The sequence below is a fragment of the Limulus polyphemus genome, unplaced genomic scaffold, assembly GCF_000517525.1.
Source record: "Limulus polyphemus unplaced genomic scaffold, Limulus_polyphemus-2.1.2 Scaffold357, whole genome shotgun sequence".
NCBI lineage: Eukaryota > Metazoa > Arthropoda > Merostomata > Xiphosura > Limulidae > Limulus > Limulus polyphemus.
Window position 1 is genome coordinate 443,372 of NW_013665967.1, and position 13,506 is coordinate 456,877.

Below are 13,506 nucleotides of genomic sequence, written 5' to 3' on the forward strand. Positions count from 1 at the left end.
AAAAAAATCCTTTTTTAGAATATTTTCACTTTTCTATTTTTTTTTTCAATGAGGTATGAATACTACGATTAGTAATTACTGACACAAACAGCCGCCCGTAGGGCGGCGTTTCTGCTGGTATTAAATAATTTAGAAACTTTTATGTATATATATATTTTATATATATACGCGTGCCACTTGAATCCGTTGCTTTCATTATTTATATAGATCTTAAAAATATATATGAATGCTAGCGATTTTTATTTTTACTTTCACCTATAAGATTATTTGCTAGATATCTAATTTTATGTTTTCTCAAGCTTTGAACCAAATTTATCTATTAACGCCAACTTTGTTACGACAGCCTCGATCAAAGATTTCTTTCGAAGGCGATGATCTGGTGTTTCCTGCTTCAGAATCCGGCTGTTTTGATGACGAAGACGACTGTGGTGTGATTGAATTTGGATCAGGTACCTTAGATATTCGACATATTGAATGATTCCTTGAATTAAAAAAAATATCAAAGCTGCTAGGTTGCTATCAAACAGTCTGAATTTGAAATCTCAGCTACAAATAGAATATTATTTTCAATATTTTTACTGCATAACACTAATAACTCAGGCCTGCCAATTTAAAGTTCATAAAAGTTGTTTTGGTTTTAATAACGGATTTTTCATAATTCAGCTACGCAGATTTCGAAAGTAATATTAATTTTTTTCTATCACGTAAGGATTTTTTACAAATCGAGAAGAAAAAAAACTCTTACTTAGATAAATTTTCCAATAAATTTACCACAAATATAACAAAATATGCTTGGGTCATTTACACAACCTCTTATTGCCATAGCGACGAATAAATAATATTGAGGATAAAAAAGGGAATGTCAAAGTGCACGCACAAACAAATACTATATTGAAATGACACGTCATGCTGCCCGTTAACCGTTTATATGCTAGCGGTGTGCTTCTCGTGGGTTCGAGAACCATCGATAAGACTCTCACGTCGCGATTGGTCTAGAGAAATCTATAGCCAGTGGTTGTCAACATTTTAAGCATAACAAAATGTGACCCGATTGCAATGAAAATTATTCACTTATGTAAAAGTACATATGACGTTTTGTGAAAAATCTTTAAGTGATGGAGAAAGATAGATATTATTTTCAAATTCAATGTACTGGAATTACTGTAAAACATGTAAAAATTTCAAGACAATAAAACCATCGCAGGCTAGTGTAAAGTAGCAATATCGTTCCTTCCCCAGGAGTCTTCTGTATATTATCCTTTTGTAAGCACTGAATAGTAAACAAGAAGGAATCCTCAATAGCCACGGCACTTGAAATTCATTTAGGCCGGATTAAAGTATATTAATCTATGATACTTTTTTTTTCCTTATTTATTAGCTATATGTTTTGGGCACCAGCAATACCAAGCGTGGGGCGCGCGTATATTCGATTCGATTTTATTACTCATCAAGATCTCTACTAGCCTACCCTCAAATTGAAATTCTTTTAGACAGGAGTAGAGTAAATTAATCTATGAGACGTGTGGTCAAATACCCCAGTCGAAAGTGTTGGACCTACTGAGTCTAAAACTGTAATTATATCTCAAATTGGTCAAGAGATCACGGAGCTATGAGCTAAAAGTTTATACTTGAAAAACTCAGAGCTATCCCATGGGCCGCTATGCCGCGGCTAAAAAGAAACAAACATCTTACTATAATGGACGTAGCGTGTATATGTGTATCTATCTATATATATGTGACCCGAAATGATAAATATAATGTAGCGCCATCTATTGAATAACACCACAAATACAAATCCATAAAAAAAAAGTTCACGCTATGGGTATTCAAGATTCAGACAATTGGAAAAATAACGACGGTACGTACAATTACCATTCCTTTACCATAGAAAGAACACAATTTTAAGTAAAAGTACTTTCCTCACAACAAGAACATGACTCTCACTAGGACTATCTATACGTGAGAGTTTGATTGTATCTTTATTGATGAAATTTGTAAATATGGTACTAAAAAAGTATGAAGTTATTTAGAAAACTGTTATTTTTTCAACAAAGGGCACCACTTTTAATATATAAAAACATTACAGTTTATATCAGCACAAACCGAACACTTTTCCCGTGCTGTACTTCCCAGAAAAAAATCCTTTTTTAGAAAATGTTCACTTTTTTCTAAATTATATTCAATGAGGTATGACTATTACAATTAGTAATTACTAGCACAAACAGCCGCGCTTCCCTACGTAGGGCGGCGTTTCTTCTAGTATAAAAATCTGAAGAGAAACAGAAAACTTGAAATGTGTTGGTTCAAAGATATTTTCATGGTTGTAATTACCAGTTTCCAACGGATCCTTGAGTGCGGACCACCCTTAGCTGTGTTAACATTAAAGTATTAACACACGTTAAGAGATACTAGAAGTATTCTTTTACATAATTTGATAACCACCTGGCGGCGAGTCCTACATATCTCTTCGCGTAACAGAATCACCTCAACTAAAATGACTGTTTGGCCTTGTGAATTTAGTGATCACAGCGTAATAAATCTTATCTTCAAAAAAGTAGTTTTAAAACACATCGAATTTGTCCTTGTTGGGCCCGGTATGGCCCATTGGTTAGTGTATTCTACTGTAGATATGAAGGTCTATGGCCCGCGTCCCGTTGCCAAAAAAAAAAATCGCGTTCTTCACTTAGAGACTGTAAGTGCATTATAAGAGTGACGGTCAAATCCCAGTACTTGGTTAGAGTAGCCCAAGGGTTGCCAGTGGGTGCTGTTAACTACCTGCCTTCCCTCTAGTCTTTAAAAATGATGAACAGTTAGAGCAACTAGCCCTTGTGTAACTTTGCCCGAATATCTGAAAACAATCAAGCAAATTACACTTGCTGGTATACTCTACTTTAAATACTTATTTTTTCGTAGGTTACTGAGAGTGTTGTCCTGTTTAAAGATTTAAATGAATTTTTGGCCTTGGGAATTAAACGTCTGATTGTTGGAAGTTAAGCACAAAGCTACACAATGGGCTATTTGTGCTCTGCCCACCACGGGTATCGAAACCCGGTTTCTAGCGTTGTTAGTCCGCAGACATACCGCTGTGCCACTGGGGGGGGGCGGGAATTAAATAACCACAGCAAAATAAATGTTATATTCTAAAATAAGTGGTTTTAAAGAGAATATTGTCGTTATGCTAAAAAAACAGTTTTTGTTATTACTGTTGGGACAGTAAACTGTAAGTTTTAAAAGTGGTTACTTTATTCGATGTATCACAAATGACAGTATCATCGAAACTGTGTTTAACTTCGTTAAGGTTTAAAACCTTTGATGTAACTTATTTCTTCGTATAGTAAAATATAACTACACACATCCTGTCACTATAATACATCAAAACTTTCACCAAGTCAACTTTGAAATTTCTAAGAAAAAAAAAGTAATGACAATAAGCATACAAACCAGAAAATTTTGACTTATTTTTACAATTTAATTTATCACTATGTTTTTGATTATTTATTGAATATCCATAAAAGGTCATTAAGTTATGTTTGCGTTTAATTGTAAATTTTTTACTTGAAAGTTTACCATTCAAATACACAGCACAAATTTACTGACATGTTGATATACCGTAACAAAATAAATGGAAATAATTTAAAGAACATTCCAATTATTGTTTTTCGAATAATTAAAAAACAAAGTAGCCATAGCAAGTGCGAGATTCGATCCCATTTTGATAGTGTTGCTCTGTACCGATCAGTTTATTTTAAACACTGTTTTTGTTTTGTTTATGCTGTTTACTTGCTGCATACATAATTAAAAATATATGTTTTACAATGACTTACTTTAAATTGTTCTTTGAAAAGGAATAATATTTAAGGTGGCTGTGTGATGTTAACAAAATATATTCCCAATAACTCAAATTTGCAATTATTTTTAATCACTTGGTTCAGGAGATGACCTCATCACACCTGTGTACATATCACCTACCGCTCGACCACACCCCACGACATCCACTACACATCCTCAGTGGTCTGGAACATTGACTCCTGTTGTCGAGGAAACCATTTGTGACGACGAGGAAGACTGTACAGAAGGCTCGGGATTTGATGACATCATCGTTACTAATCCTTCTGACAGTTCTCATATTGTTTCCGAGATTGTGGTACCTGTGTCCCGTGCACCTGATTCTCGAGCCTCTCCGTTGCCAGTCCAGCCTTATCCCATCTCACCAACTACTTCACATCAGGAAGGAGAGGTACCAGACAAAGTTGAGCGAAGCACCACTACAGTGGCGACGTCGAGCGCTAACCAACTAACACAACTCCCTCCGTCAGTGTACCAGGTTCCTATTCCTGAAATGCCCAAGAACAAGGAGCTGCCAAAACCAAACCAAAAACCTAAAAGTTCAGCAGACAATACTGCTCTTGTAATTGGTATTATAGCCGGTCTATTAATTTTGATAGTTCTGATAGCATTAGTATTATACAGGCTCAGGAATCGAACTGACGGCTCGTATAAAATCGACGAGAGTAAAAACTATCAGTTTTCTGCTGTCACTAACAGCCCAGCCCTGCTCAGTGAACAACAAATGCACGTGAACGGAGCTGTAAAAACAGCAGAGAAACTTCAGAAGAAGGAAGACATAAAAGATCTTAGAGAATGGTATGTGTAAGGTCAGGATCGTTACAAGCTCTCAGATCGATCGTGTGCTTGAACTTTTTAACTTCACCAGTGTTGGCTCCTTTCTTTTTTACAGAATACCTATGAAATGAACATGAATCTTCTGAAAACGTGGATGCGATTTTTTCAGAAATATCCGAGATGTTTGGCTTATTCAAGCTTACATCATATAGCTTATAAGATGACGTACGGCTTTTGCTGATAAAACAGAGACAATGTGTTTACTGGTATCAGCTTATGAAAGAATTGAAGAACTTGCAAATAGCTAACAAACTTAATTGTCAAACCCTCTGCAGGCTACATGTAAAACTGTGAAATATGCACATGAGCCATGTTTCATATATATATGTATAATACACACACACAGAGAGAGAGAGAGAGAATGTGGAAAAATTGCACTGTTTAAATAATATTTTCTAACCACTCGAGACGATTATTTGCTGGCAATATACAATTACAATAAAATATTAATTTATTTAATATATTTTCAATACTTAGCACTTCAGATGATAGATTTCAGCGCTTTGAACGTTCTGACTAAGTAAAATTTAGCAAATCATTTGATATCATCACTTATATGCCAGTTAGTCACAGTGTTGAGATTGAAGGGCCGAGCTTGGCCCTGTGGTTAATGTGCCCGACTGTGGAACTGAGGTTCCGTGGTTTGCATCCCGTTAACGCCAAAACAAATTCGTGGTCCGCACCTTGGGACAGTAGATGCTTATAAGAGTAACTATCAAATCTCACTATTCGCTTAGAATAGCTAAACAGTTGGCGATGTAGTGTTGACTAGTTGCCTTCCCTCTAGCCTATCATATCAAAATTAGGGATGGCTAGCGCAGACATCCCTGGTGTAGCTTTGCGTGAAATTCAACAATCAAACAGTGTCGAATTATTCTTGTAACATTTATTTACTTATTTACGGGTGTGTGAAAAAAAAATAGGATTTGGAAATACTTGTGTACGTGTATAGCATGTGCGTAAGATTCAATTGTTGAAGAATTACAAGCTTACGTGTGTTTGTGTTGTTTAGCGAACTAATATATATATATAGGAAGTAAAATATATTAAATCAACAAAAAATAAATTAAGCTACAACCTGAAACGTTTTCTTTTTAAATAGTTAGTTGTTGCTAAAAAAAGTAAAACCATTTGGATTCGTACTTATCCAAATAAAAAAGAAATATCTAATTCAAGACTCGCTGCACTGTCCATTTATGCTTGTAATTGCCCCAATTTTCTTCTGTAAGTTATGAAAATAATATCGAAGGAAAATTTAATACTAGTATTATTTCAAAGTCGTAAACAGTTAAATTTAATACTAGTATTATTTCAAAGTCGTAAACAGTTAAATTTAGTACTAGTATTATTTCAAAGTCGTAAACAGTTGAATTAACTATATCATCAAGATTGTGTATTTGTAAAAGCTATCTACGTGTTTATTGTTTAGTGAAGATAATGCAACCGGTATTTCGTTTTTTATAAAAAGCAAAAAAAAAAGAGCTTAAAATCATAACAGCTAAAAGCATTCTAGTGAGCCAGCTTTGTATCTCATTATTTTAAAGGGTAAAAGTGAGAATCAGCATTACTGAGGCGTTAAATTTTTTATGTGTATGTATGTCGTGTGTATGCGTTGATATATATTTGATAAAAGCCTCTGTTAGAAATATTCTGAAAACATCGGTAAACTTAATGGAAATATATTACATTTTTCTGAACTTGCTCATAAATACCGCAAAATTGAACATAAGTTTATTTACAGATCTATAAATTTGTATGAAATAATAAGAACTTAACAAGGAATTATGATGTGGTATTAAGTCTCTAAACTGGCAAAGTGTGAAACTCAAACTTTTGAGCTTTGGTGAACGGTTGAAATCCGTAATGAACTGAATTAGGATATTGTGAAAAAGAAAATACATTGTAATACGATGGCTTATATCATTTTTCAGCCCTGAAAATTTGATGATATAAAAAATTATGATATGTGTACTTCACAATTATTATCGTCTATTGTTCAGTGTACAGACTCATTCGTTATGACGTTCAATGTAAATTAAGCTTTTAAAATCTAACTTGTAAATGATGTCGAGCGGTGTTATGTTTTAAAAGTGTTTGTTTCACTGTTCTTGTAAAATTTGGGACATTTCTCCAGTAGATGACGCTGAGTTTGAATTAAAAACATCCAGTACTCTAGGATCTTTTATATTTGTGCTTTAAATGAGTTTGCAAGTAAGGAGAACTAACTCCACTCTTGTTCACTAATTAAGAAGCTTTCCAAGCATGTTTAATGTGAACTTGTATGTTTGTACCACAAAAAATAGCTTATCAGATTGTTCACTGCATGGCATTGTTTTAAAAATGTTCATGTACCTTACAGGTAGACATTAAAAACTATTAATTTATAAAGTTGTTGTTTGATTGTTACCACTATCACATTTTGCATAATAGTTGAAAAAACACATTAAACTGTAAATTTGTTTACAATTAGCTGAGGGTTTGTCCGCTGTGGGTCAGTAATAAGCTTACAGATTTAAAACACAAGAATTCGATTCCCCCAATGGGCAAAGTGAAGATAACCCGATGTGTAGCTTTGCCCTAAAAACATCTGAAGGCTTACGGCATATACTTAAATTAGCTAAATATATAATTATAGACTTACACATTTCTTTATCAGTAAAATTCCATTAAACTGGAACGACTGGAACATAAATTACGTTATTTTTCCAATTAAAGCTTTGGAACAATTGATATTATAAAATCATCAAAGCTAAACTATCAATATTGTCGTATTTTTGTTCGTATAAAGCAACCTTTCATAAATGTCAAATTTTTTCCCCGGAATACGTATATATCATTCTCCTCTCCTTTTAGTTTACCACTCATTTCACTCTTAATGTTTTAGGTAGAAGAGGTGGAAACACTAATTATTATTGCCATCCTTATTTACATATTTAAGAAATCCGTTTGGTAAGTTGTGTATTAAAACTATTTCTTGGTTATGTTTGTTCACTGGATGGTGAGACTTTCTTCTTACGTAAACCAACACATTATTTTGTTTTTACCACTTTTCCTTTCTTGATTTAAAGTAAATACTTTTTCTGACTGTCACATTTTTAGTTATGATCCCAATAATAATTATTGAGACACTGGGGTGTTTTTTAACCCCATGAGCTTGCTTCATTTTATGTTTGAAAACCATTTTCGCATAAATGAACAAGTTTAAAAAAAAACGTTGCGAATCTCTCGTTGCTTTGACATTTATCTCTCTTGGAAAAAGTTTTTCTTGCTCTGGTTAAAGTTTATAACTAAATACTCATCGTGTTTCAATTATGATGAACAGAAAGTGCATTGTTTTGAAAGTAACTTGGAACAAGATAAAATAACCTTGACTAATTTCTCATATAAAACTTTGCATAAGTTTAGTGCTCAATCTCTTGCTTCAAAAATATAATGAAATTCCCAAAACTTTTTATTGGTATTGATGAAAACTATGAAAAATCTTCCCAAAACATCAAGACTACTTTGTTCGAATCGTTCCATCATGACGTTGATTTGCACTTTGTAGAAACAACAATAATTGTTCTTCAACTATTTCATATGACTAGTTTGTTGAGGTCTGATCAATCATATCTATGTCTGTCAATCCTGAACAGTCTGAGACAACGGAACTGCTTAAAAAAATATTTTATTCTTAGTTTCATCTGCTTCGCAGTTTTCTTGTCTTCATTTTATTGGATTCTAACGTTTCTGAACGATCTCTCTTTCAACAGAAACCCTACCGTGACTAACCCGCAAAATTTTCATGCAAAGATCACACCTTTCACCAACAACTGAAACTAGGTAAACATGATTTTCTGAAATTCTCCCAGTGCACATTGGCTAGTTCAGTACTGAAAATAGGTATTTCAGGGTAAAAGTACTTTGCAAAAGGCATCGTTCAACTTGATAGGCAGTGTTAGTACTTTTTATCGCTTGCTGAATATTGTGATAATCAAAATAATTACTAATATTTGTTAGGGTTAAGAATACATTTATTAATCTACTAAAAATTAAAACCTAAAATATTGTGTATCGGAAGACAGAATGGTGCCAAGTTTTATTCCGTCTTAATTTGCTATAAATATTGATTTTTCTAACTTTTTGCTTTCAACGAAACATATTTCGTATTATATAAACAGCTTAATCTTAATATTATTTATTTTGTTACTTCTAAGCCGAACTGGGCAATTATCATATCATAATATATTACCGGTGTAAACAGTTATCAGAGTAATTCATTACTCAAGACCGTAGCCAGATCTAGAAGTGAGAGGTTCTTTTTGGTTCAAAGTGTAACTCGTTTCATGTGTAACTTTACAACCCAGGGACGAAAAAAAAATCCGAAACATGTAATGGTTCCTTTATTATCACTGTAAATAAACATTTCTTGTAAATTTCCTCTGATAAGTATGAAAATGCTATTTCTGCATTTATGAACAATGGTACAAAAGCAATTGTATAATGAGAGGCCACCATCAAAGAAAGAAAAAAAAATTAATAGGCAAGTGGAACTCCGATAGGGGTGGGGGCTTAGTTCGCACCCCCTGGCTATGGCCTTGCATTACTGGTTGATTTTCTACCACGTGCCGTTACGTCATTGGTCAAAGGTTAGCACGTTTTATCTATCAACTGCCAATGAATAGATGGTTAGGGCGCTCAACTTGCAATCTGAGAGCCATGGGTTCGAATTTCCGTCACTGGAACCATGGGGGCGTTATAATTTTTACTCTCAATCCCACTATTCATTGGTAAAAGAGTAGCTCAAGAGTTGGTGGTGGATGGTGATGACTAGCTGCCTTCCCTCTAGTCTTTCACTGCTACGTTACGGATGGCTAGCGCAGATAGCCCTAGTGTAACTTTGCGCGAAATTCAGAACAAACCAAACCAATGAATACGACTATGAGGAATTTTTGTTAAGAATGCACCATTTGTTGGCGTATACTGATTATATTATGTATCATATGTAATATGGCGATTTTCGATATTTAATGGGATATATCTTGCAAAATTGGTACCTCAGTTTATCAGAAAATGTTTGAAAGTCATCAAACACGGTGTTGTTCTGATCGTCTGTTATTCATCTTTGAAAATAATCCACTTCCGTTTGTGTATGCTAAGTCTATGCTCAATGATAACGCTTAAATCCGTTGCCAAAAAAAATATGGAACAAGTTATGTGCTATAAAAATATTTCCAAAATATACTACTGCACGAATGAATCTAATAGAAAATTACATTTGCAATAAAAATTTGCAAGTTGATTTATAATATACTATGTCCCCTCCCCCAGTGACTCAGCGTTAGTTTTAGGGGCTTATATCGCTAAAAATAGGTTTTCGTTACTTATGGTGAGCACAACACAGATAGCCTATTGTGTAGCATTGTTCTTCACACCAAACAAAAATATTTATTAAGCTATAAAAAAAACATCTTAAGGAACATTTTGTGCTCCCTACTGCAGACTTTGTCCCAGTGGACAATTTACTTGTTCTAGTAAATAAAGCCACTTTGGGTTATCTACTGTATCCAGCGTGGGGAAGTGAACGCAGGATTTTCTCGTTGTAAATTCGTAAACCTACCGCTGTTCCACCGGGGGAACTCTAATAAACAATGTAAACTACTAATACTTCTGCAATACATTTCTAAAGAACACCAAAATTCTTCTTGAACTTTGAATTTGAAAATGACAAACCTGGGTAATTAAAAGGGAAAACATGGATTTTTAATGTTTAACAATAGTATAGAACTAACACGTGAAAAAGTCTAATCATTTAACTTTTAAAGGTTAGTAGTATATTGGAGTTTCCTTTTTACTACAGCAATAATACATTACACCATCCTAAAAACTAATAGTAACAGCATGCGTCTTGTGAATATATAAGATATATGTCTTTTAACATCGGTTATTTATTAAAATAAAATTACCAATAAAAATAAAATTCTTAAATTGTGAATTTTCACATATTCAGAAGTAAATTAATAAAAATATCAACGCGCAAGTGTCACGTTAGTCGATAATTTATCGTACTAAGACATGTAAGTCTAAGAGAAAGATTTAGTGGTATTAGGTTTACTAGTACTAGCTTAATATTTAGTAATAGTACTAAAATGTAACTGTTTCTAGTTTAGAAGGACAATAGTTTTTATATTTTTTCGTAAGTAATTATCTTTTATCTACTGAGGTCCATCTCCTTTATAAAGAAGTATTAATTCACAAAATTAGTAAATGCCAAAATCTAAGACTTTGGGGTAATATTTCGCTCCAACATCTTTTTTTTTCACACAACACCGATTTTAACACTTTACCATTTGACAAAATGTATCCACTTCAGAATCTCATGTTCTTATACATTGTTTGCCAATTCAAAATTTAATTATTTGCAGCTAAGAATAAAGGTTAAAATTGTAAGTGCTTGAGAGTTATGTTTTTATGTGCACTAAACAATTAATAAAAAATTGTGCAATGTTTTGTTATATATACATGTGTAGGTGTAGGTTTAGTTTGGCATAGTTCTTTTTTTGGTCTTTTTTCCAATTTTCAAGTACAACTAATAACACAGAAATAATGAACCAAGGACTTGTAGAATGCATACTGCAATATATTCAAGCTATCATCAATATACTTAGTGTAATTAGGGGGTTAGCATCTTATTAATATTTGTATGGTTAAGTTGGTCCTGATAAAACAACCACGAACAGAACGTGTATTAATTTGACTAACTGATTCATTAAACACTTATACAAAATACTTCACTTTCACCACTAATACTGGACTCTATCGTAACTATGCAATTTTTCGGTTTTCCAATCAAGTTCTTTCTCTGATACAAGACTCTTGACCGACTCACTAAAGAGGCTACAAGACTCCCAAAAAACTCCACTCAGTGTGTAAAAGCACTAAAACAACATGCTGCTACAACCAGTGCCGAACAAAAAACAATTTATTAAACTGTAAGAACAGAAATTAAAAATTAAAAAAATAGTTAATAAATCAGTGCCTGGCCAGGACTTGATACAAACGTAAATAAACAATCCAACATAAACATCAATGTTATTAATTTCAGTAAATAAATAAACCTAACTCCGAAAAAATATATTGCAAAATTAAACCACTTCAAGATCAATAGTGAGCAATAATTCGTTCTAGCTATATCTCAAACTGACTCGTTTAAAATTAAGGGTTTTTATCTAGTGGTTAAATCACGAGGTTACATTTCATGTCACTAACTAATTAACATAATCCTTCACAACATTCATATCTGAGTCACCGCTAGGAGAAGATTCATCAGTTTCATATTACAAACACTCAAATTCAACGTGCTCGCTAGCTAGAAGGTGAATTAGTGCTTTGACATAAAACAATTATTAATATAAAAATAATTAAACTAAACGGTAGAAGTAATTATGAATGTAACAAAATGCAGGTAGAATTTGCTATCTCACAACTCTTATCCAAAATCTATTCCAAAACCCAAAAGTAATTACATAAGATTTCACCAAATGACGTTAATGCATATAGTTTACATAAGGTTTTTTTTGTTGTTGTTTTTTTACCAAATAATACTGAACTCATTTAGGGTCCTCACTCCAAAATCATTTACAAAACAGATAATTGTAATAAAAAGGTTTTCAACAAACAATGATATAGTTCAGATACATGTAAAAATAAACATTATTTTAATTATTCACAACAATATGAGTTTGGCCAGGCAATATATACATAGCATGAAAAAACTTTCTTAGTAATATTTTTTTTAGAATACAGTTGTTGTTGTTTGTAATTAAGCACAAAGCTACACGATGGGCTATCTGTGCTCTGCCCACCATGAGCATCAAAACCCAGTTTCTAGCATTGTAAGTCCATAAACATACCGCTGTGACACTGGGGGGCCTATATAAAGGAACGAGTAATATAAAATGTGCAAAAATGACTGACACATGATCTTTATAATTTTAACTGATTTTTTTCTTATATTTAACAAAACATAAATACAATAAATATTGTCATAGTACCCATAGTACCCTCAAATTCAACAGTCTGTAACATGTTCCATCAACATACTCCAAAGGAAAAGAGGTGTCATCTATAACTTCTACTGTTTCATGTAGACCTGCATGAATGATGGTCTCTTGACTGGAATAGCCAAGAAATCAAGTAACATATGCTGTGTGAACACAATTCTTGCACCAGCCCTGCTCTGATATAACATGCTGAAATGTGGTTTAGAATTGGCAGAATACTCATTCCTTCAGGAATAGAATACTCTTTGCTGAATAAGTTTCTTGGTTGGATTTTTGTATATAACAGTATTGCTTTCCCTGCTGACCAAACTATCATACAGTCCATTTTAAGAAACATGTTCACAGACATAAAATTCTTCTTTTTACGCTGGTGAACACCTTAAGTAAGAAAGCAAAGTTTATTTTCACCCATAGCTTTATTTTACTAGGTTCAGAACCATTCTATCCCATTAGTAGTTTCTGTAAGATGACAAACAATACATCTGTATTCTTAATGTAACTGTTTGCTGATTGAAAGATAAATGGAAGATTTATTTTAAGATAGTAATACCAAAAATTCATACTAGTTGAAAAAATGAGCATATTGTATGAACCAATTGGATAAAAATAATGGGTGGTTGTATGGTTGTCCATGCAGATTCTCCCTTTTGTTGAATATGCCACATCATCCTGTTTTATAAACATTACCCATATATAAACTATCCATCAAACTGATATTTAGGCTTTAAGGATGTTGAATGCTTTTTATAAGCAGAATTATTCTTTAATGTATAATGAACTA

The 13,506-nt window shown here is 33.1% G+C and overlaps 1 protein-coding gene across 1 annotated transcript in view; it reads left to right on the plus strand.

Annotated features, from left to right (window-relative positions):
• The window catches only part of LOC106457652 (neurexin-1-like), a 206,004-nt gene extending 200,492 nt beyond the window's left edge, over positions 1-5,512 (plus strand). Inside the window, exons 17-18 of the mRNA XM_022383663.1 lie at positions 344-449; positions 3,933-5,512. Of these exons, the coding sequence (XP_022239371.1) occupies positions 344-449; positions 3,933-4,654 (828 nt within the window). The 3' untranslated portion in view covers positions 4,655-5,512. The remainder of the gene's footprint in view (positions 1-343; positions 450-3,932) is intronic.
• Positions 5,513-13,506: the final 7,994 nt, after the last annotated feature.